At 43.4% G+C, this 25,127-nt stretch overlaps 1 protein-coding gene across 18 annotated transcripts in view; it reads right to left on the bottom strand.

Annotated features, from left to right (window-relative positions):
* The window catches only part of CAMK2D (calcium/calmodulin dependent protein kinase II delta), a 120,829-nt gene extending 96,602 nt beyond the window's left edge, over positions 1 to 24,227 (bottom strand). For 17 of the 18 annotated variants that reach the window (XM_084204123.1, XM_084204134.1, XM_084204139.1 and 14 more), the window contains exons 1-3: positions 24,112 to 24,222; positions 23,570 to 23,833; positions 22,819 to 22,913 (exon numbers count right to left, since the gene is read on the bottom strand). In XM_084204123.1, the coding sequence (XP_084060249.1) occupies positions 22,819 to 22,913; positions 23,570 to 23,634 (160 nt within the window). In that variant the 5' untranslated portion in view covers positions 23,635 to 23,833; positions 24,112 to 24,222. Of the gene's footprint in view, positions 1 to 22,818; positions 22,914 to 23,569; positions 23,834 to 24,111 lie in introns of all 18 variants that reach the window. The other variant, XM_084204133.1, reaches the window with a different exon arrangement.
* Between the last annotated feature and the right edge of the window lie 900 nt (positions 24,228 to 25,127).

Genomic DNA, 25,127 nt, shown 5'->3' with positions numbered 1-25,127 from the left:
AGGACATCTTGAGTTGGAAGGGTCTCAAAAGGATCAGGGAGCTATCCAAAGCCTTGGAACATCCTGAGTCAGCTCAGGGCTCAGCATGCAGAAGGACAGCCAAGCTACCAGCCAGGTGCAGCACCTCAGTGATGTGAATTCATTGATCCATGAACGATCCATGTAAAATGAAAAATAATTCTTCTTCCCCATGAAGTATTTGTTTAGAGGGTAATAATTTGAGTTACCAACCATCTCACACAGAAGATTTTAAGTTCAGTCCTTCACTTACTCCAATAAACATATGTAACTGAAATACACTCATCTTCTTTAAATCCCATCTTCTACCCACAAGTCCCACTCTTATTCTCATCACTACTGCACTACCTCAGGAACTTCAATTTCTTCCAGCAAAGAGAATTCCCAACTACAGTCTGACAGTTTGCTCAATGGGCTGGATACCATATAGATTACACTTCTATTTCGAGATACGTTTTTAATTGCCCACTTGTATCTCAATTTAACATACCTGCAGTTAAGGGTCATGTGTCAATATCTCTGCTTAGAGATCAAATTAGACAGTTCAAAAAGTTTAATGGGATGCAGAAGTGATTCCAGACTGAAGAAAATTGTCCATTGATCAAAAATGAAATTGGGCTCCTTGATCTCTTTTCTAATGATTTCCAAAATATGAAATACAAATCTGAATTCTGAGATAAAAATAAAAACTGTATTCTGATGGCAATTAACCACAGCACATCCACGTAGTGTAAAAGTTTCCACGTAGTATCTGGCTATTTGTGAACTTCAGCACATCAGAGGGCTCCAAAGGATGATCACAGGATGGCCACATTTAGCTTTCAGTGCACTGGGCAAGTCTAACACTGGCATTGGCAGCCCAAAAGCTCCCTGACAGTTCCTTGTAGAAATGTTTTATCAGCTAGACCAGGTTTTGGAAATTATACCCCATGGGCTTTACAAGCCCTTCTGACAGCCCATTAAGGTTGACAGGCACCATCCTTTCTCCATACGGGAGATGAAGAGTGAGGGGAGGGAGCAAGGGAGGGATCTGAGAGAGGAGAAGAAAAACATCAAAAGCCAATACTTCAAATCTGGACTCAACTGAAGACAACTGAAGTAATGAAAGTATTGGATTGGATCTTGCATGTCACTCAAGGATTCAGACCAGGTAGAAACATGAAGGATTTCCACGGTGAAAAAGCATTCCAAGAGCTGCCAATCAGAAGTGTCCTAAAGAGCAAGTTAACCTTTGATCAGCAAAGCTGCGTCTAACTCACCTTCTCTCTCTGTTACAATTCTTTGGCTCTTCACATGACTCCCGAGATTAGCACAGCAGTAAGCAGCCAGTGGAGGGAACATGCTGAGAAGCATTCCCATTAAGGCCAGGAGACTTCCTAAGGCAGCTTAGTGCAGAAAAGCACATCATGTACACACACATAAAGGGAATAAAAAAAAAAGTCCTGCAAACTCCAACCCAGCCCTAAGCTGGAAGGATTTCTGTTATTCACTTATTTTCTAATAATCATAGGATCTCACCAATCCAGTTGCTAGCTGTTGAACAGTTGCTAGCACTGAATGCATGTGGCACAGCAGTAGGATAAAAACGCCTCAGAAATGGAAATTTAATTTATTCAAATTTAAAAAGGAAATTTTCTGGTAGACAACCTGTAAAATAGGAAAAGCTTACAAAGCCACATCAGTCATCTACAGTTAATATAGTGTTCCATAACTGGATATCAGAATCACACAGTTCAAATACTTACACTGAAAAATTAAAAGTATTTACATTCCTTTCAATATAAATATTTAATAATTTATTACTCCTCTGCTTAATTTAGCTTGTTTTATATTTAGCTGGTGCTTCTTTATGACCTATAAACATAACCTGTCCAAGGGGAAGGGAACGAAGGTAATCACTAGCTTGGAATGAAGGACAGCCTTGACAGAAATGTTATGCAGTTCCTTCAGGCTAAGTAAAATTTCTTCTTTAATATCCAGAAGAATATTAATCCAAAAATGCAGCAGTGAGTTTAAAAGGGGTCAAGACCTCATTCTGTCTGGACAGAAGAGAATGTTCCTCCTCAGGAGTGTCTTCAGTTCCTCCATGGTACATGAGAACCACAGCGCTTCCCGTTCACCTTCCTCTGTGAGCACTTCACCAAGATTTTGAATCACCATGTGGGTAAAAGTCATCCAAGTGTCTTGAGCAAGTTCCTCAATTGTCACTTTTTCTCTAGATGAACTCTTCATTTCTGGGTTGCAATTTCAGGTTTGTTTTTTTCCCTCCAGCCAAGGGGAACCCCTTTCTTCCCCTTCCACAAGAGAAGGGCTCCTTCAGCACATTTCATTGTACTTTGAAATTTTCAAAAGTTTGCAAATCTCTTCACATCTTGACTTGTTCAGAAAAAGATTCTGTTTAACCTAATAATCCCCAAATGAGCTTTTCTGTCAGAAACACATTAAAACTTGTGAAGTTTGCAAGGTACTTGTCCAGAGATATTAATTTAGAAGTATAAACCACACAGAATCATTTCATCCAAACTCACAACTCATTCTTAGAAATTACGCTATTACCCAGTGATTTTCTGTCATTCTAAGAGAAGTAACTGAGATGAAGGCTGCTTCTTGGACAGTCAAAAGCTTCATAAACAATCTGCATACTGTCAAGTGTAAAAGCACATGAAGTGATTTACCAGGTGGCACCACTGAAGCCTTTCTTCTATCAATGCTTTTAAACCAATTTCAGCAGCAATAATGCTTTTGCTCTGGGCAAAAAGACAAAGCATGTTTCCTAGTTTTGCCAGAAAGGTAAAAGCAGTCATGAAAAACTAATTTCAAACAGCCTAATATTAATGGCCTAGCAAGTTCTTTAAGAAGAGTTTAAGCACAGAAATCGCAACTGAAGAACACTCTCCACAGATTTGTACAAGTGTGCAGTAGCTAATGATAGCTTACAGGCACACTTAAGTGTGGAAAGAAAAGCAGCCTGAATATTTCACGTGGAAATGACCCTAAGCTACACCAGAGAGACTTTTCCATGAAAAGTGATCATTTCTGCTTTTCGGTTAGGCAGCCTTTTCAGAGATTCTTGTTATCTTTTCCATGTACTTCTTACTGACCATTTGAAAAGCCTAACTGGATTTGAAGGCACAGACATCTTTTCAAAGAGTTTCTTGTGAAGAGATGATATACATAAACATATGCCAGGTAATTATAGCAGGAAAACAGCCTTTCCATTACAGTCTGCTTCCTAGAATGAATGGGCTCCTGTGAGTAATTCTGTGCAGCACAAGGCCATCATCCATCTCTTGAAGGTTGCTTCCACAGTGTCACAGCAAAGTATCATAAGGGAAGAGAAACAGCTATTATGGCTTCACAGTTTCCCAACAAGTAAGCGAAAAAAACCACACTCTCTTTCCAACCTCGCCTCCTCTATTTGCTCTTTTCTTCTGCAGCATATTCACAAGCCACCTCTGTCCCATGTAGACTGCAGAAATGTAGGCAGAGGGGTGAAAAAAGCCCTGAGGGCCACTGCTCACAAGAAACAAATATTCCTTATGAATGGAATTCTACATGAACACCTTCCAAAATTTCAAGACTCAATAGCTGAATTTCCTTAGCGAACAAGCCTGCAGAAGCCTATACAGAAGTCCACCTCAGCTCGGTAAGAGGAAGGTCTGTGTGGTTAATGCCTTACCTATAAATATCCCAAAGGAAGAGCTGTGAAGGAGAAGGCCTGTGCAGAGCAGCTAAGGAGCTTATCAGACAGAGATAATCCCTCTCAGGAGCACGCACAGGCACTGGGAAAGGTGAAGAGGCAGTACAAGACCTGTCTTTCCCAGGGAACACGGGGCACATGCAGCAGTAGCTGTGAGCGTTGGAGCCATGGCAGCACGGTGTGTCAGACAGCCACGAGCAGGAGTTCAGTTTGGCCCTCTCTACAGAAACTCCCTTCACCACCAGCAGCTGCAGCCCCTCCACATCCCCCTGCACACAGCATCCAGCACCCCAGGCAGACGCACAGCTCCTTGCTCCAAAAAGGATTTTGCAGCTGTTAGGCTGTACATTATTCCCCAGTGCTCAAGAAAAACTCTGTCAGAGATTATATCGCTTCAAGAACACTGGAGAGGTTTCATGGTCCTAGGATCCAACAGTCTTTTGAAATACACTATGCCAAACTTAAACCAAATGAGAGTAAAAAGCTCAAGAGCCTTTCACCTTTCATCACCCTTCCCACCTGTAGAAAAAATATTTCCTATTTCCAGCATCAATTTTTCTCGGCTTTTCCACAGAGCTTTCAATAATAATCAAAGCATTCCATCCTGAGCCTTAAGATGTAAAATATTGCTCTCAGCTATTTTCAGTCAACTACCAATGTAATTATTCTGCTTAAATAATGTTTTATTGCGGCATATGAGAATAAAGGCCAATACATAATGCAGGTTACACAGTATTTGACATCAGTAGAAATTCTTTTCTCAAGATAAAAATACATTGAAACCAGTTGGGTTTGAAACACTTTAGAGGAAAGCAGAAGCCTACATTTCCCTTCTGCCTTCCCTTTGCTCAGACTCAGCAATGCTAATCCCAAACAAGACGTTCTGACCTCAGCCCTTACAAATTTCTGATGCATTTTACATAACAGTGTTTAGAAGTGAAGATTACAGGGACCGTCTTGTTTGTGCCATAGCAGCAGCAAGAACAAATATTGCTCATTGCATCACTGGAGAAGGCCCTTGACATGATTATACCTGAAGCTGCAGAAGTTGTAAGATGCAGGCAGAGCACAAGCAAGGTGCCAAGCATCCACATTTGGCTTAATATTCCATTAGGCACTACACAACTTTAAATCTCTCAGACTACTTCCCAGAGCTACCTGCAAACCTCTACGTCCCAGAGAGGCAAAAACTGAGATAGGAGTTTAAGAGGAAAATGATTAAATCAAGCCTGTAACCAGTTTGCAGCTTGCACAGTTGACACTGCAGGAGGTATAAAGGACAACTGCCTTTTTTAAAATCCAGGGACAGAAATCTCATTTCACCTGGGTTTTCAATTAAGGGCCACATTCTGCTCTGATATTTAATGCTATTGTAGAAAATAGTAGCTGTTCAGTTCTACCTCTAATCAATTGGATGTTAGCTTTCCTTGCCTCTGAATTTTTATGGTAAACAAAAATAGCACCCATCATGTTGAAATTACCCCAATAATTGATCCTTGTGCTATAGACAGACAGACACATAAAATGCCACATTTCAGATTAGCCAAGCCACGAAGTGGCTTTACCTGTCCCATCCATGGCATAGACTAATCACCTGTGCTACTAGCATTGGGTAAAACCAGGCAATCACTGAGCCAAGCAGGATGATCCCTGTTCAGAGTTAGAAATGGATTTGGAATGATCATTTAGCAGACTGTGTAAACACGAGCAGACTTCAGGTATGCCCAGTGCCCTGGATTATTCACAGGCTACAAGTCATCACACAATTGTCATGTTGGATCAGGATATAAAGCTTCCGAAGTGACACAGCTTCACCACCTTTCAACTTGATTTTTAAGGTTATGCAATATCAGATATCACTAAGAGTAAAAGCACTGGAGTGCTACCACTGGAGTGAAGGGCAAAATGACTGTGAGAATCTTGTTGTTGAAGCAGCCCTCGTTCCCAAGCCAGTACCAACCATCCCATTTGACACAAGAGATGTCTCTCTTAGGAATATTCCAGAAATGAGAAGAAATTGGTCCTGGTCCTTTACTTCAAAATTACAATTCCTCACTGGAATGCTCTGCACAGATCATGAATCAAATAGCCTGGTAGCACATAGTTCAAAAATCCAAACCCCAGTAGAGTTCAAGAAGTAGCAAGTGTATAGTAATTTGGGGTTGGATATAAACCAGATTTTTGTGGAGAACTGTGACTTGGGACAATTATTTTAAATTGTATTAATACATAAAATAAATCAGATCTTTCATTTCAAATCTACAAACACAAACTCAACAATAAAAACATAAACCCAAGCCAAAACAATAAACTTCCACCTAAGAGAGACTAGAAAAAGGAGACCTCTGAGATTTAATCAAAGAATATCCCTGATAAAAAGGGATTACTGACAAAAAGTTCTCTCCAAGGAAAAGCCAACTGACTCATGAATATGAGTACTGAAGTGCATACGGGATCCAAGCAAAACCTTCCCAGCAGCTACTGGATCATGGAAGCATACTGCAGCTGCAGGTGCTACTTTAAAGCTGCCACTGCCCATGACTACAGTATTGGTCATGGGACTTTCTGCCAAGACCGCTTGCACAGCCGGTCTCACACGTCGCACAAAGATGACCCCAGCACCAAGACAAACCTGTTTGAAAATCCTCCCCAAAGCCCTTGCTAGAATGAGCTCAAAGCCTTGGGACAGTTCAAGTTCCCTCCATCAGGCTTCACACTGCCTAGCTGAGTGGCAGCATTGCTGCCCAGACAACAAATGTGTGACGTGCTCTGCAATTTTCCTATCGGCTCCAGTGCTCATGGGATGAAGCCCTGACACTACTTCCAGGGTCACTTGCTGGGTAGCATCTCTCCACATCAGAAAACACACAGGTAATTTTCACAGCTACATCCAAGCCATTCGAGAGGGATGGAAATTGCCGTTTTACACACTGTCACCTGTCAGAATTACAGTGCAGGTCTCACCCTCGTCTTCTGACCAATTTAAACTCTCCTTGGATTCAGCCAAGCTGGTCAAGGGATGACCCTGAGAATCCTATGCTCGATTTAACATAGGCTGCAGCATTACAAACACCTATACAGAATTACTGACACCATTTCAATCATTTGCTCATTTTTTCAAAGGCAAAATACAACTCAATTCAGCCCCCCACACCATAAATTCTTATCACTGTCCCAGGGGCAATTCTTTGGCTCCTGATTTAGCTCCTGTTTTTTAAGGGGAGTCACAGCAGAAATACACAAGAGTGAAAAACATAATAAGCTATTTTGTAAAAAAAATAAATGAAAAGTTGAAGGAAACTCTTGGTCTTTCATTGCAATTTCCTTGGCAGAGGGTGCAGGAGGCACCTGCCTTTCCAATAGCACTGCCTCCCCATCTGTCCTTGGCACTGCAGTTGTACAAATCCAGCCGTTTCCCAAGCTATTCTTTCAAGTTAATGCTGTTAAGTTGATGAATCAGAAGAACACAGTTCAGAGGAGGAATTAGATCCCATTCTGATCACACAAGGGTACCAGACAAAGGCAGTAGTGAGCATTGGTCATGACACTGGTCAAATGCAGCAGAGACCTGTCACCCCAGGACACAACTACTGCCCTACCTTTGGCTCCTACAGACGCAGGGGATTAGGCTGAGGCTTAAAATATAAAGATCAGATAAAGGAGAGTTCATTGTGGATTCCTCTCAGATCCCCACCTTGCTGCGCTCCCAAAGCTTCACAGGGTTTTGCTATGGATGATCATGAGGGCATTAAAAGCAGTTCTTAGCAAGCTGTGCACCCTTCAGCTTTTTAACTACCACCTCTGCAGCAGAGGAAGACGTAACTACAGCTTCTGAATTATTTGTCATTTTCAATCTGTTATCACCAAACTGTTACCATGACGTGTCATTTTTCAAAACACTGAAAACTTTCATTCTTGACCTCTTTACCAGTAAGGGTAGGGTTTTTATCCTTTTGTTGACAAAAGGAAAACCAGTGACATTCAGGTAATGACAACAAATGCACACCCAACAAAAAAAAAAAAAAAAATTTTTTTTACTTTTTTTTTGGTTCAACCTACAAACACTATCAAAGGGCTGCAGATTCTTCAATAAATTATTTCATCCTACTCAAAATAAAAGATAAAAAACCCAAGCTGATGAAAGCAGGCAATAAAATCACAGCTAATTATTGAGGCCTTTGCACAGCTAACTGTAAAGCTAAACTTTCCCACCGTCTTTAAAAATTGCTTTTCCCCTTTTATAAGCAACCTTTGCCAATTTCCAAGTCAATTAAAGGAAGAACATTACAAGCACTCAAACCAACTCAGAGAACTTGATGACAGGTTTGACAACATTGCTCACTCCTGCGCAGCCGCTCATTTTTATATTAGGCAATAAAGCTTAGTCATTAAGGAAAACTTCAGGCACATTTGCGATGCTTGTCACTCAACAATCCCCCACAGAATATCAATGTATTTAATGAGAAGCAGGCTGCAGCAGTGGCAGAGCATTTTATTGAGCTGTTTCATAAAAAGTCCTATGAAAATATGGAGAATCTTCCCACACTCATAAGGTAAATGTATCCTTGTAAACAGGCAATTAGAAGTTAACTGTACTGCAAAGTCTTACTCTGCTTGATATCTCGATGCAAGACCAAGCTACACCTCATAGTTTACTAATGAATAATCTCTTAGCAGCAGCAAACCCTTTTCCTTCAGCTCTTATGCTAGAGGGACAGGATAACAGGATGCCAAGATAATATTTTCATTTCTTGATAAGGCAAAGCCACCAACAAAAAACAGGTTAAAAAGCCATCACACTTTCTCAATAAGATAATCAGTTTTTTGACTTCCCAGTTTCTCATCCTTGGAAATAATCAGCAAGTCTGCTCTCTTGGTACCCATGAAACTCTCTCTGCCATGCCAATGCTTCTTTTTCTCCTCTTCTCTACCCGGCAGGGAGTCCATGCTCAGACAAGGAGCCTCTGTTACATCAAGAGACCCCAGCTGATGTCCCACATACTATTTTTACATTATTATAGATAGGTTATAACTGAAATTCAGGAAGCTGAACTAAAACTGAAGCAGAGCGGAATTCTGGTAGGAGTGGGTAAATGTTAACATGAAAATGAGTGACCTTCAAAAATTGCTTAAATGCTTAAAATCCTTTGGTCAAAATATATGCCACAATTGAATACATCCAAAACCTAAACACATTCAATTCAAAACAGTAGGCATTTTACAAGAGGATTTTCTAAATTTTAACTAACTACAAGAACGTTTTTTACACTGAGCATTTACACAATACAGAAAAGAAAAACAAGCACACTTCAAGCAAAAGGGACAACATGAAAGAGAGAGAGTTTAAAATAGATTACCTTGTAGTGAGGTCAGGGAGACCCCATCTCAGAGACGGGATGTAGCCATTGCAAAAGAGAAACAGACAAAATCCACCAAAACAAAACAAACCCAACAAATCTACACACACAGTTCCGATGTCTATTTTATAAACCTTCTCAAGCATCAGACCGAGAACAACAGTTCTCAAAGCAGGAGCTCTTTAACAGCTCAGCAAAATTGGTGGAGAAAGTATACATGAGAAGGACACATGAATGGCACAGACATGGCCACAATCCACATCCCTCTATTATCCCACCTGAAGTTCCTAAGGATACAGGTACCAGACTAAAAATGATCAGGTTACAGCCGTGGAACAAAATTATTGCCCACGAGTGCCATTGCCTCGGTGTTGCAAAATAAACCATATGGGCTTAAACATCCTCTGCAGAGGCTCTCAGACCCAAGTCTATCTGCACAGCACTTGGATGGCTCCTTCACACCCTCTTTTCTGGGCAAAGAAAAAATCCATTTTTAAAGAACATGGAAGGGCAAAGAAACCCTTCAAGAACATAAACATCATATGCAAACTCCTGTCTTCTGTGCATCTGAGTATGCAAGTCCAGAAGCAGATTTAGCCTGTGAGTACCCAAAACTCACAGTGATAATTTGATATAGCTACGTATCACAGTATCATTAAAAAATTCTGGCTAATAGTAGTAGTAACATTGCCAAAGGGGCTGATAATCTCTACTAACTAAGACAATTATTTGAGTTTTGACCTCTTATTTTGGAGTCACTGTAGGTAATTTAGGTAAGTGTTGTATATGTCATTCTGACACTGAATTTACATAAAATAATTTAGAGGGAATTTTAGAAATGCTTTTCTGATCACCTTTGAGATGATTCATTAACTCTGTGCTATGAAATACAGATGCAGGCAGGTGAACTCAAGGTATCTGAGATTTGTCACATTAGTAAGATTCGAGAGGAATGCCATTGCAGCATTAGGTATATGGTTCTGCTCTCATTGCCATCATCTCATTTTTTATCCAGAACTTGCCTGCTCCGATGAATACTAAAGAGATGTCAGGAATATCCATCTGGTTCCACTGACGGTTGCTGTTTAAGTCTGACAATATAAGTATTAACTTGGTATGATTGCAGAATTCTGTTATTTACTGACTGGGGCATTGTTAATTCTGAGTTAGCACAGATGTGTTTCACACCTCCAGTTAGGATTTCAACACTGCAAACAAGCTGTTAGCCTTTCTTTCCCCCTTCCGTAAAACTAACTTTTGTAACATGCCCTACAAGGGAAAACTGCTCTCCCTGTGGAGATCGTTGCTTCTTCCCTGAGGATGATCCAAGTCAGACAGGGTGCAGGGACAATCTTCACCAAAACACTTTACTAAAAATACTGGGAATTTTTTTGTTGTTCTGGTTAATAATCACTGTAGCATAAGTTTTTCATTATTAAGATTCAGTAAAATCAACATTGAGGGACATGCTTGCCCTTCAAAAAATTAAATCAGTCAATCAGCCAAAATGTTTACAAGAGCAAGGAACTTACTACTCCTTTAATTTAAATACATATCTTCCATATTTATCAAAACACTTCTCAATCTTGAAAAAAAAGTTTATACCAAACAGGCAAAGCACGTGCCTTTACGTGGAACTTTTCTGTTTACTATTAAAGAAATATTTTAATTCTAAACTTATTTTAGGTAATTTTTAATAAAAACGTCTATTCTCTGCATAGGAAAGAAAACCTGACAGATGCAAACCCAGATGCGGATCTCGTGAGTACTCACACCTGTTGGCATAGCTCAGCATGTTACTTGTCACATTTATGTTATTGCTCAATACCCAAGCATTGCTGGTTTATGTAAAATCACCTCATTTTCAAGGTCAGGTTGTAGAGATTTGATATCATTAGAATGAACTTTTTTGTTGAAAAAAACCCCAAGCACATTGCCCGTGTTCAAGACCTGCTGGGCCAGGCAGCATCTGAGCGCTCTTACACAGCCCCTCCCACCAGCACAGCCTCCGGTACCTGCCGCAGTTTCCTCACAAAACTACAAACACAAACCACACCTCAGGGCACTGGGAGCTCGTGCATTTTACTTGCTCAGGAAGTTTCTGCTGCCCACTATCACAGCTTTATGGAACATGAGCTGCCTATAAGCTGCAGTTTGAGAAACATGAAGAAAAAGGACCTCTAAGATTTAAAAATAAAACTGAAAAAAAGGCCATGCAAAGCAGTGGGGAAAACCCTCACAAACTCCATTGAGCTGGTTAAGCATTTTTCCACACCATCTTATTGACTGAACCAGTCAACAACAATTAGTAACATTTTGAAAGTGTTTCAGTTTATTTAGTGTGTGAATCAATAGAACTTTAAACAATGAACCAGGCTGCTTCTAGCGCACTTGCACAATTTTCTGTTTCTTTAGCCATTTTGTTGGCTAGATGAGCATCTGTGGTTGCAGAGACAAGTCAACACTCAACAGAAACTATTCCTAATTTAGCTTTGTTTCATGGAGCTATTTTCACAGCAGTTTCCACTCGACCTTGCACAGAGGCGACAGAAACAGCAGGCTATAGAAAGCTACTGTGTCAAGAACTGCACAACAGTGGTGTGATGGAAAGAAATGGGTTTGGACTTGGGGCTCAATATGCAACATCTGAGAAACTCCTAAAAAACCCTGCAGCTACCGACATCTTTGCACATCAGTTACTGCTTGGGTACAGCGAGTCCTCTGAAACAGCACTCGGAGGAATTTTTCCAGACAGGGATCAAAGCCTCCTGCAATGCTCCAATGTTTAGGATGCAAAAACAAAGAAAATGGGGCATCTGGCAATGAGTAAAAATGGAGATTACCTAACTAGCTTTGAAATTGGTAGACACCTAGTAAAAGAGGTGACAGGACAGCTAGTGATGAATGGCAAAGCTGAAGTGAAATTACTAAATGAGTTCCTTCATTATCAGCCTCAGAACCAGCCAAACCGATCTGTAAATAAACACTGGAATTCATCAGCTAAGACCCTCCATAAAGACACCAGTGATACTCAAGATACTCAAGACAACCTCCCTTAGTGGTTTTTTTCTGGTCAATTCCAATTCCCCACTCCAAACATCCACATATAAACATGGAAATTAGCTTGTAGGATGCATAAGAAGAATGGCCATAATAATGGCAAGTCTGTCATACAGGAGGAAGCTAAGGGAAGACGGCTGTTACATAAAATAATCAGAATGAGATTGTCCTTGATAAATACACTGATGAAAGATGAAGCCTTCTCTGAAGGACAACCCAGGCACAGACAACGAACGCTGTCCATGACGAAATTTCGGCTGTAAATGAGAAAAGTCTCTGAAGTAAAAGAGGTCAGCACCAAATTCTGTCTTCAATAAAGCAAAAATAACCAACCCATTCACCTGCACAGTTAATTTTAAGATAGAGCTTGCTTACTGTATCACATTATTTATTCTGTTGAAGGACTCAACTTTACCTCGAATACACTTGAATTTCATTTCCCAATTTCCACTGAAGGTCAGCTCCAGGTGCCAAATGCTCAGATGTTCTCTGACCCTGCAGAAGTCCGATAGCAGATAAAGGTGATTTGGAAGAGGAAAGGTTGAGTTTCACTAGACCTGATTTTCCTGTTTCACGTAACAAAGAGCAGACCACTGACAGCCAAAACATGACACTGAACTAGACTTTGCTTCGAGTTTTGGTAGAGGACCAATCCTTATCCCTGAAACTACCTAAGCAAGAAGACAGTTTGCAACAGAGGAGCCAACCCTATTTCAAGGTGGTGAAGGTGAATCAATATTATTTAAAGGACAAAACCACCCATTTTTTTCCCAAATATTTTGCACTTTCAGGAGTCTAAATGCTGGGATGTAACAGCTGTGAAATTTACACAGCTATAAGAACGAACTATGACCAAATGATAACTATTTTGAAAAATGCATTAAATTCCATTACTTTGAAACTTTAAAAAAATCTGCGCTAATAAGGACTTGAAATAAACATTTGGGTTTCCTCAAAACATCTCTGAGACACTGAGCTGTGTCACTGATCTGGTCCCCAAAACATGAGCTGTGTCACTGATCTGGTCCCCAAAACATCTGTAACACCAAACACAGCTCCAAGCAGAGGGGATGGACCACACATAAGCAACTTCTGCTCTGGGAAAATTCATCTCATTACATGTTTTGATTAACATGGCAATGAAAGCAATTTATTACTTCATTTAGAGAGACAAATCATGTTTAACACAAATAAATAAAAACTCAAAGACACCAACTCCTGCCCTCATTACATGTAAAGTGACTCTAAGTTAATAGATCATTTTAAGTTAATAGATCATTTAGCATTAATCACTTTCCCACAGCAAACAAGCTGCTGGGCTCTGCCAGATATTCTTCTGCATCCCACATGTGCACATGCACACACAGAGCACTGCACCAGGAACCTCTTTTTCCCTCTTCCTTCCCCCCAAAAACGCAATGGCCATGAAAGACCATGGAGTGCTACAGGTATAAAAAGAGATGTCACTGGGCTTTGGGAGCTCTTCCACCCAGCACCAGTACAGACCTCCCTATAAATCTCACATTTCCGCCATGTTAACAGACTACCGGGAGGCTCTGACTAAAAGACAGAGAATCTCAAGAGGTTTTCAACCTGCAAAAGTTTACTGAGTATCAATGATGAAAACCACGAAAGTATCATTAAAAGATACAAAAATGAGACAGAAAACCTGTTTTCCCCTCCCCCAGTTGCAGCAGTGATACCAAAAATTCCTGAAAAAGGAGGGGTTTTATGCCATGACCAGAAAGGCATTTAGTCCCATGAGCATTTATTAGTGCAATCCTAATCACAAATTCCTAGCTGTCCATGCTGTGCAATGCAAGGAGTAGAAAGCTACCTTACACCCAAGGGGGATTTACTTTAGAAGCAGCAGACTCAGTATCAAATGCACCAAGACAATCTTTTCAACTTAGTAACTACAGCATTTAATAAATAACAGGGAAATGTAGTTTTTGAAGGTTTCTGGATGGATCCTTACTTGCATCTTAGAGACACAACGGTAGTGACATCTTTCTATAAAAGAAAGGTGTAAAGCAGATCTCCAAGTGTGCTTTACTAACAAAAGTTCAGCAGCACCTGGAGCTGCCCTGAGGGAAAGCAAAGGTCATCTGCCCTACAGAACAAAACGCTCCCTGCAAGGCAGCGCCACAGCAGCAGCAGCAGTCTGTCCATGTTACACCATGTTATAAGTGCATATACATCTTCACTTTCTGCAGGATATGAGTAACATCACCCAAATGAATAAGGTTTCAAGAGAAATCTCTGAATTTGGCAAGTATTTATTCTAACGAGCAGTAGCCCATTAAAACCATTCCTACAAGAAGTCTCCCAAACCAAAATCGCACCTAAGCAGTAGCTTGAGAACTGCTACACAATACAAATAACCTCAAGGCCTCTCTTGACTCACTAAATCACGAACCTATATCTCCAAGAGGTTATAATTTAAATGAAAGCTAAGCCTTGGCAAATCCCATCAGATTGTCAAATATGGATTTTATGTAGGAACCCCATCTGTTTGTGCAGCTACATGAATATGCAACGTGACTGTTGCCGCAACACTTGCATTCACATTGCGGAAAACTTACAAGTAAGCAGTTCCCAACTACAATTAAATCAGGAACAAAGTTCTGAAAACACAGGCAGTAAATTGCTGCCCACAAATATCAGCTTCGAGGCTCTGAGTTTGCCTTTCTCTCCCCCTCACGTGCTGAGATGATCAAACTCAACAGCAGAGGTGTGCTACCCTCGGCACTTGGGCGGGGGCTTGTCAGCGCTCCCGGCCGGGCAGAGTGCGGCGCTGCCTGGAGCGTGTGTGACGCCTGCTCTGTGCCACGTGAGCCAGGAGTGCCAGCAATGCCGGGCAGATTAATTACCCTGCCCCAGGGCAGGGCACTGCCAGCTGGAGGCCGCGGGGCTCAGCGCTTGTTCAGCAGGGCTGAACCTGCCTGCAGACCACACACAGAGCCCAGGGCTAACTGCCCCAGTTCTGCACACTCCTCACCACATCTGCCCAAAACACTGCAGCTGCTCACTCAAGCCACAAAACACTCAGTTCGTACCTTTGTAGAAATTATTGTTATAATACAGATTCTGAAGGTTGTAATTCTGCACAGCATAACCTCTGGCTAAAGATGGGTTTCAGTCAAGTTGTCCATCCAGTGGAAGGTGACCACAACCCTGCTTTCCACAGCAGTGCCAATGGCAGAGTCAAAACTGCTGCACAGTAAAAGAAGCCAACTCCCTAGACAGCAGGTGTAGGACAGTGGCAGAGACTGTCCCCCCAACAGCCCAAAATGACTGATTTGGCTGTAATTGAGCAAGATAAAGCCCACAACCAGTTGTGAATATATACAAGCACACTCTACATGCAAGTTGAAAGTGACTGCCAAACCTAAATTAATTCTGGTTTTATGGATGCCAGACAGCTCTCTTGGAAAGCACCACCAAGATTGCAACTTTATACATATAGCAGTGATAAATTCTTTGTTACTGGTAAAAAACCTTTTAAAAGCCTCTCACAACAAGATAAAATGCTTCATCTCAACCAGCAAATATCCACAGCGTGACATACCTAATTATTAAAAATCAACTTTGTTACTTTAAAGAGGTTTGGCTTGATTTTTTAGTTTTTTGGGTTTTTTTTTGTTTTTTTTTTTAATTAAGCCTGCATGTTTTACTCTCAAACTTTGCTGTGAGTTACTTAGAAAGTATGACAAAAGGTCAGGAATTCATGTAACAGAAGCTCCCTCAAACTACCAGGTAGGCAAAGTTCCTTTCTACCAAATACAACCCATTTAAACCAATAACTGCACAAACATCGCTGTAATAGTTTGCTCAGCACATTACCTATCATTTTCCAGGCTGAAAAACCTAATTAGAAAAAACAAATATATGCTGTAGCACCATTTACATTTGTCAATTCCCACTAAAGAAGCCCCAGAATAGAAAAGAAGCTCCATCAGGGATAAAACACCCATGCAAATTTGCAGAAGTTACCACCCCCTGGCTTTTTTGACAGCTCCTGATTTTGTCCAGTGGCATCTAGGACAGATTCAAGAGGAATTAAGTAACCCCTTGGTAGAGCAGAACACACCCACCAGCTTCTGATCGGACGCCACAGAAACTACCAGGGCTGCAAAGCTTAAAAGCGAGCTCCGATTCAAACAACTCCAATGAATTTCAGAACAAGCTGACAACAATCTAGAAAACAACACTGGGTAACAAGACAACTGCCTCCCTCGAAGAAAACACCAAGCCCATGTCACACAAACTCTCCACCCTCCCTGATACCACGCACAGGACATTTCTTATAAGACAAGGATTAAACGGATGACGAGTCTGCACAAACATGCACTGCAAGATGGACACAAGCTCAATACATCTAAGGAATAAACAGACAGATTGGACTCCTGTGCCTCTCCACAACAGAGCAGATGTTTCTTCACATTCAAAGCACAATTACTTTTAATAAGGAATTAAACAGAGGAACTGCCACTGTTAAGTTTGGGTTTTGTCCTCTAGTAACCTTTTTCAAAGCACCGAGGCAGTTATGTTTCTCACATAATCTCCCAAACCCCTCTCAAAGCATCTGACAAATGTGCAATATATGTGCATGAAGGAAGAAGCCGGACATATCAAAAGCCCTGGCCTACATTTCTCAGGAGGTCAAATGAAGGACAGACACACAAAAAGCACTGTTTTGGCAGTAAAGACATTTGCAAATTAAAACATTTCACTGACTTTTATTCCACTCTTAGATCAGACATCCTTCAATTCCATGAAAAAAAAAACAGATTCAAACCCCAAAGCAGACTGTGAAATCAATAGAAGTGTGAATAAACATCGCAGAGACGGCCTCACACACCCCTAACCACAACCTGAGAAGGTGCATTAATGTTCAGCATTTGGATCAATACATGCGTACATATGGCAGGATTTTCACATTCCAATTCCACTGTTTAGCTGGGGTTTGAAATTGGATTTCTGAGAGGTTGGTCTGTGCCTAATTCTCAGTCCTTCCAGGAACAAGTGTATTTCTCCTTGGCTGTCAGTGAGGTCAGATCCAAGTCACAAACACCTGAGCTGGCCTGTGGTTTCCCCCAAAACTAAGTCTTCTGTGTACAGTATTATGTGCAAACAGACAGAACCAATCGACAATAAATGCGAAGCATTGACCATTGTGTTAGTTTCCTTATTTTTGTACTTGACCCAAACCTTTCATTCACAAGTACCACGTAAACATAGCAAAACATTCTCTCTCAGCCCAGGAGGAACAGCACACATCCCCCATTTCAGTATCAGGATGTGGAAGCTCAGGAAAGGTATTCTGCTTGTATTCTCCCCTGCACCTTAAGTTCTCCCTTCTCTCCCAACAGAAGCAATTCCCCAAGTGGAGCTGTTCAAGCATGCAGCTAAGTCTTCACTTTGCAGGAAGAGAACACACAGTACAAGAGAATGAATCAGTGCCCTAATGTGTAACTCCTGACAAAAAATGGCTGGAGACCAGTAGCCAAAGAAGTCCCCAAAACCCCCCTTTCATATGCATTTCCCTCTCTTCCCCTAAGGAGCTTGCTGAAACTGAGCTGACAGATGATGCAAACACCTTTTTACTCTCCATGCCTTTCTAAGAGAAATTCTGGTCACAATGGAGAGAGCAAATGACTCTTGCAAAAACTCCAGAAGTGCCATTATTGAAATCAACACAGCATATGTTATGAATAATTTAACTATGAACCGCCAGGACATGTAATTTCTAATCTAGTTAACTGTTAGAATCAATTACTACCAACCAACACACAGAGTTTCAAAGTCTTCATTCTCAGTGCCATTTGAAAACTCTTCAGATCTTCACTAACACCAAAACAGAATACATGCCTAAACCAAAACAGAATTAAAAGCTCCAAACCTTCACAAAACAGAGCACCTAACCAAAAATCCCTTTAGAGGTTTTTTTGATAACGCTCTTCTCTTGCTATTAGCCTGAGCTGTCTGAATGGAATCAATTTCAGCAGAACCAGTAGCCTGCTAAATTACAGTAATTTGCAATTAAACAAATACTTGCAGATAAACATTCAAATGAGTGTGTTGTGTTACAACCGATGTCAAACTGAAAAGAACGCCGTGACTAAACTGAACACAAACATTGACCACAAATGTAAAAAAGGGTGACTGCATGTTAGCAGGTGAGCCTTCTTACATACTAGAGAAAAACAGTTTTAAACCACTCTTAATGACAAGTAATTAACCAGAGAAACAAGACTACAGCAAGACATGGAAGAAAACCACCAAAATCCCAAGCTTAAATCTCATCCTCACAAAGACAGAATGTGCCTCACTGACAACTAAATGCCCTGAAGGACAGCCCTGTCTATGTGGGAGTAACGTCACGTGTGCGTAAGAACAGAATTTAGCTTGAAAAATACATGTGTTGTAATAAACTGGCACAGGTAAATGTGTGCTTCAGAGATTAACATCTTGAGCTAGATTAGAAAGAATTATTTTCTCCTCCTATGGAGCACTGGAAGCCTTATTAGAGCTTGCCTTCCTGTGCAACATCTGGCATGGACTGACACAAGCCACCTGACTAAAGGAAATGTTAGTCTAGTGACACATCAAAAATGTTTATCTCTGCGTCACAGAAAGCTGTGCTGAGAAATACTACCTTATATGTGCTTCCCATTTCATTCATCTCCCTACTGTATTCTAAATCACTTTAGGGATCATGAGGTGCCCTGCTTGGAGAGCTTTAGACGCTGAACCACTCTTCCCACAGCCCAATTACTCAACACAGCACAGAACGCTGCTCCCAGGGGTGGGGTTTGCAGCCACGCACCCATCGGAGCTGGCTGCAGGTGAGCGCCGCCGCTCCAGCCCCTCCGGCTGTGCCATGCACCTGCAGGCACGAGCTCCCAGGAAAGAATAACAGTAGAAACACTGAACATTTGGGAAACTTCCTGCTAAGAAGAAAGATAAATAACCAGCAACACACCTCCAAGGCTTGTAGCTAATGGAATGGCTGGTCCCTGATAGCTCTCAAGAGCTTTCCAGGGAGCAGCAATAAGCTCCAGCTGACTCTCACGTTACTCCTTGTAGCTCATAAACAAAGTACTGGTAGTCCTGCTGCAGCAGTCCAAGGGCTGGCAGAGGTGTGCCCAGCTTTTGAGATGAGCTCCCCAGAAAAAAAACAGGGACTGGGAGATCCTCCTCCTCCCACAGACACCAGCACATTGCACCCAAGGCACTGGAAACCATCAGCAGGAGTTACTGGCAATACGTACACCCAGCAAAAATCTATCAATCCATCTAGACCTTTTCAAGTATGAGCAGAAAAGCAAGCCCTCACCTAATTTTTTTTTTTTTGAAGACAGAAAATGAGAGCTAAACCTACTAAGAAAATGGGTCTGTTTATGTGAAATCAATTTGGATAAAAGCTAGACAACTCTCAAAAGAGAGGGAAAAAAGATGTACAGATAATGGCAAAACAAAACAGACAATCTGCTCATTATTTGGTATTTGGAAGAGACAGCAGAAAAATAAACTCATTTCACAGAAGTTTACTTTTATCTGCATGACTTTCTACACATGAAAAACAACACAGACAAGCCTAAGCCCTTGCTGAAGGGTAAGGAAATCCCAAAGACTTCATCAGATGAAACCATAGAGAGCCCAGAACCAGCAAACACACATTCTCCACTTGATTCTTGATTTCTTGTGTGGTTGTTCATCACTGCAGTTAATTTTAGAAGAAAAATGTCACAGCATGTGCCACAGCATGGGCCACAACACAAAGAGCATGACCATACAGTACCAGAAGGCTTCACCCCATACCGAGTAACACCATACCTCATCAGAAGGCTCCAGGGCTCTACTCATACACAGCAACGCCATACCACTTGAGAAGGCTGCAGGCATCTGCCCTTCTTGCTCTTTAGCCCAAACTTTTGTACTCTTCATCTTACATGCACGGCACCTGTGCACCCTCTGCTCCCTTGGGTGATTGGCCAGTGCCCCTGGGCACTCCATGGCTCGTTACCTTCAATGATGGTCACCTGCTTGGCACAGCTGCAGCCCCTTAGGGATGAGAACGGCCACAGCCCCGCTCCCAATCACCACAACCTGTGCACCTACACCGTAACACGCCTTTCTATGCCTTTCCTTCTTTACAATCAGCACCATAACCACCTTGTGCAAGAACATCACCTATTGATACAAAACCAGCTGAGGATAGTCTAGTGGTTTAGACTCCAGCTGGCTTAGAAAATACCAAGGTGAAAATTCTGAAGAGCACCTCAGGAAGACTTTAAAAAGAGAATATATGTAATTATAACCAGTAAAAGCATTTTTGCTATACTGAAATAGATTCAAATTACAAATGTTTATTACTTCTACTACTAAAATCAGAAAATCATGGAATTGGAATTCTGTAAGGAACTGACCATCAGCTTGAGAGCACCATGGTTCTCTCTGCTAGAATGGGGGGCACAGCTTCCTTTTCCCCTCCAAAATCCAGCCAAAGCCCATGCCTCTGCACAAAGGCAATGACTTACACTGGAATGGGTATTTCAGTACGTCTGACACACAGAAGAGAAGTGAAGTGCTATCTCTTCATACAGCAGTTCAGATGGAGCAGAACAAAACTTAGATCTAAAAGCAGCACTTTATTATTCAACTCCATCCCCAATATCAGCCTGGATAAAGAATCACAGTTTGAGGCTTTTTCAGGTTTAGGGTTTTTGCACCACAAGTGCCATTCAAGTGCACCTTTCTGCAATTAAAAAATTTCCTTGGAAGAACCTAAAGGTTTCTCCAAAAAGCTTGCTCTTGAGAAACTACTTAATAGATTTCCAAGTGCTAAAACCCAAAACAACCTCCACAAAAATCAGCCCAGCAAGTAAAAAACTGCAATTGTTTTTGGGATGTCTGAACACAGAGATAGAAAGGCACTCCCTGCATTCACGGACAGGCACCATGCATGCTCTGATTCCCAAGGTTACTCCACAGCTCAGCTCTGAAGTCTAACCCCTTCCCTTCTGTGGGTTAAACCCACAGAAAAATCTGTATCAAATTTGCCTCATTGCATTTTATGAGCTAAATTCTCCCAAATGTGCTTCCACTCCTTAACAGAGCACATCAAGGACCAAGCTGGTCCTGCATGACAGCTTCAAATACAGTGCAGTGCAAATGCTGAGTAATTAGAAAGACAGTTTTTCCACATTTAGCCTAGCATTCCAGGATTTACCCCATCACACACAGGACATATTGGTAACCTGGTTACTGGCACATATTCCCCACTTGTTAGCAGTAACCTGATGATGACCTTGTTATGGCTTCTCACATTGAAAATTACTCAGCTCTATGAAATCACACCGAGCGTGGTGTTTCATTTTAAGCACCAAAATTCAACAGATCACATTTGTGTGCTAAATAATAATTAAAATATCTGTTTAAAGCAAACTTGTGAAAATATTTATCTCAAGTATTATAAATTGCTTAACCAACCTTCAAGCCTGTAACTGTACAAAAAAAAAATTTAAAGTAACCTTTCAAAAATAAAGGAAAAGTAATCTTGCAGTAACATTAAAAAGAGTTAAATTCAGCAAAAAGTAAATTTTCACACAACTTTCACCAACCCCAAGTAACAACCATTGAAAGATCTTTATCAGAGAGCAGCATGTTATCAGAACTTGCCATACGGTCCTATGCAATGTCTTATGTTTAAATGTACTGACTTTAGGCTGCTGTTTACCTGCAGTGATTGCTGTGGGCCAGAAGCAGAGCAGCTACAAGCACGTTTAGGCTCTGACACGTTTACTTATTCACTGCCGTGTTCCTTAGAAATTCCCATAAAAACACAGAAAACGATAAGGGCGAGTGATCCCTAATCCCCGACTCCCGGACACAGGCACTCCAGCTGGGAATTAACGAGCAATTGACACAGCACGGCTAAGACTCCCTTTCCACAACAACAGCCCACACCGTGTGCGTATTTACCTACAATGTATCATAACAACCCGGCCGCTGCTGCTGACAAGCTGCTGGAAACGCACATCAGAGGCGAGGCAGAACAAGCCGTGCAGCAGCACTGTAACAGTAACACTCCTCACCACTTCATCACCGCGACTTTCTCCACAACAGTTAGCTCAAAACCCACGGCTTTTTCTTCCTCATCGTAATTTTCTTCTCACAAAAAAGTTTAATCTGAGGTAAAAGTCCATTTTTCCTCATTCACTGATAGTCGGATAGGCCCTAATGTTCATGTTTAAATGCAATGGGAACACAGAATTCAGTGAAGCTGTAAATGTTTAAAATAAAATCTGCAATGGAAACTTATTATTGACTATCCTCCCAGAAAAAAAAAAATAGCTTGCACAATGTTTCTGACTCAAATTATTTATATTAAAAACTGAAGAGACTACATTATGTTAGATTTTAGTTTTTGAACATCTTTTCTTGAAATGATTTACAGCAACCTCTGACTTCTGTGCAGTCAATCCATGAAACATTTAACACAGAAAAAAAATCAGGCATCAAGGGAAAAAAAATCAAACCCAGGAAATAATAATTAAAATTGCATTAAAAAAACTATTAAGATACTGAGCTATTCTTATAATTTCCTAATGCTTAGCACATGAACACAAGAAACAGGGAGGAGGCACCACAAACACCAGATTAAAATATACCCACCCCTAGCTGAAAGCTTTTTGGTGTTGATAATTTTGGCAGCATACTCTTGTCCTGTGGTGATTTTCATACACCTCCTCACGACGGAGAACGCCCCTCTGGAAACCAAAACCGGGCAAAGTGTCAGTCCAACTGAAACACTCCACTGCCATTACCAGCTAACGGGCAGCACGGAGGGGTGTGGTGTCGGTAGAATTAAAAAAAAAAAAGAGATTTTCTGCTTTTCTGTCAGGGACGGTCAGCATTGATTTTATTCAGCTGAACAGTGAACTCCGCGGGGTACATGCCGTGTGACCAATCCCGCTAGCTGGGGTGGAGGGCAGGCGGGTTTTCACTGTGTCCATGCCGGCACACCGCGGGGGTACACAGGGCAGCGGTGGCCGTGTCCCCCTCACCGGTGACACCGGGGGGGCGACACCCAACATGGCGCTCAGGGCTGCGCCTCCCGCCCCGCCGCTGGGGGGCGCCCGCCGCGCTCCGACACCCCTCACACACCGAGACCCACACGCCGCGACAACCTAAGAGCTAAAAATAACAATAAATAATATGTAACAATAAATAGCGGCACGGGGGGTTGAGGGCAGCTCCCCGCTACCCGCCCAGAGCCCCTCGCCGCCCCGGAGTCGTATGGCTGGAGCCCCGGCGCTCCCTTGGGGCTCGGCAGCGGTGAGGGGGCCCCGGGCGCGGCTCCCCCCAGGGCTCACGCAGCGACCCCGGCAGTCCCCGGCGCCTTCGCTCCCCGTTCTGTCCTTACTTTCCGAGCTCCTCGAAGAGCTGGTACTCGTCGGTGAAGCGTGTGCAGGTGGTCGAGGCCATCATGAGGACGGGTGGCCGCCGGTGACTCCGGCGGCCGTGGACGGCGAGGCGGGGACGGCGGAGGGGCTGTGAGGCGAGGCGAGGCGAGGTGAGGCGAGGCTCCGCGCCGGCTTCTTCTCCTCCTCTTCCCCGCCACCGCCTCCTCTGGTGACGGCGTTGCCTCCGCGCCCTCCTCCGGTCTTCCCTCTCCCCTCCCCTCACCCTTCAGGGAAGCAAACAAACAAATATTTAAATAAATAAGTAAGTAAGTAAATAAATAAATAAATAAATACGTATCCTCCTCGCTCCCTCACGTCCGCCAGGGAAAGCTAGCGGCAAAAGGGAAAGGAAAACCGGGGCGGGGGGCGCGGCGCTCCCTCCCCTCCCGCTTCCCCCCGCCTCAGCGCCTCAGCGCGTCCGCCGGTGCCGTGCCTCCCCCTAGCGACCCCGGCCCGCGACTCCCTGCCGTCGGGGAAGGCGCGACACCCATGGGAGACTCACACGGGCGGTCGGAGCACGGAAAGAACCTGCCCTCCGTCCTCCCCGGACAGAACACCGACCTTTCCCCGGGCGCTGCCCCGGGACGGCGGCGGGAGGCGCCCTGAGGGAAGCGGATGCACCTGCGCGCGCCCCCCACCCCGCCCCCGCCCCGCTCCTCAGTGGCCGCCTGTGACGTCACGCCTCGCCCGAGCGCGAGGGAGGGGGCGCGGTGGCGGCGCGGGGCGGGAAGCGCGTGCGGATGCGCTCGCGGGCAAGGGGCCGTGACGTCGCAGGGGCCCCCGCCGCGCGCGGGGAGGGAGGGGAGCGGGAAGGGACGCGGAGCACCGGGCACCTCGTGACGTCACAGCAGCTCCGGCCGCGCGCGGGGAGGGGGGGAGCACACACCCCGGGCACCTCGTGACGTCACGGCCGCCCCAGCCGCGTGCGGTGGGAAGGGGGGGGGGGGGGGCACAGGCGCACCGCGCGTGCGCCGGGTCGCGACCGTCACCGCCCGCCCGGGAAAGGGACCCGCGGGAGGGAGCGCGCACGGCCAGTCCCGCATCGCCGCGACAGGGAACAGCCCTGGGATTCATCCCGCGCAGAGCGCCCGGGAGGGCTGGGGACACGTGCGAAGTGTCACGGCAAACAGCTGTCTCGGCCTCTTCCACAGAAGCACCGAATATGTTGAGCTGGAAGGGACCTACAAGGATTATCAAAGTCCAGCTCCTGGTCCTGCACAGGACCCTCCCCAAATCCCACCCAGTGCCTGGGAGCCTTGTCCAAACGCTCCTTGAGCTCTGGCAGCCTCGGGGCCGGGAGCACTTGAGCACGGAATGCGGGTCGCCAGGCCACCGAAAGGCATTTGATCCTTTACGACAAACCTGAATTGCATTTGCTCCTTTCTGATCAACCAAGTTGCGGTGAGCCAAGCGAAAATCTCAATCCACACCTGCACAAGCAGCAGCTTGGCTACAAGCAGAGCTCCACTACAAAAGGCAGCCTGGGGCATCTCCATCCTCATTTTAAGTGAGAAGACA

This window comes from Fringilla coelebs, assembly GCF_963513975.1.
Source record: "Fringilla coelebs genome assembly, chromosome: 4".
Taxonomy (NCBI): Eukaryota; Metazoa; Chordata; class Aves; order Passeriformes; family Fringillidae; genus Fringilla; species Fringilla coelebs.
Note: the sequence above shows the minus strand (reverse complement) of the source record. Positions and strands in the feature narration are given on the sequence as shown.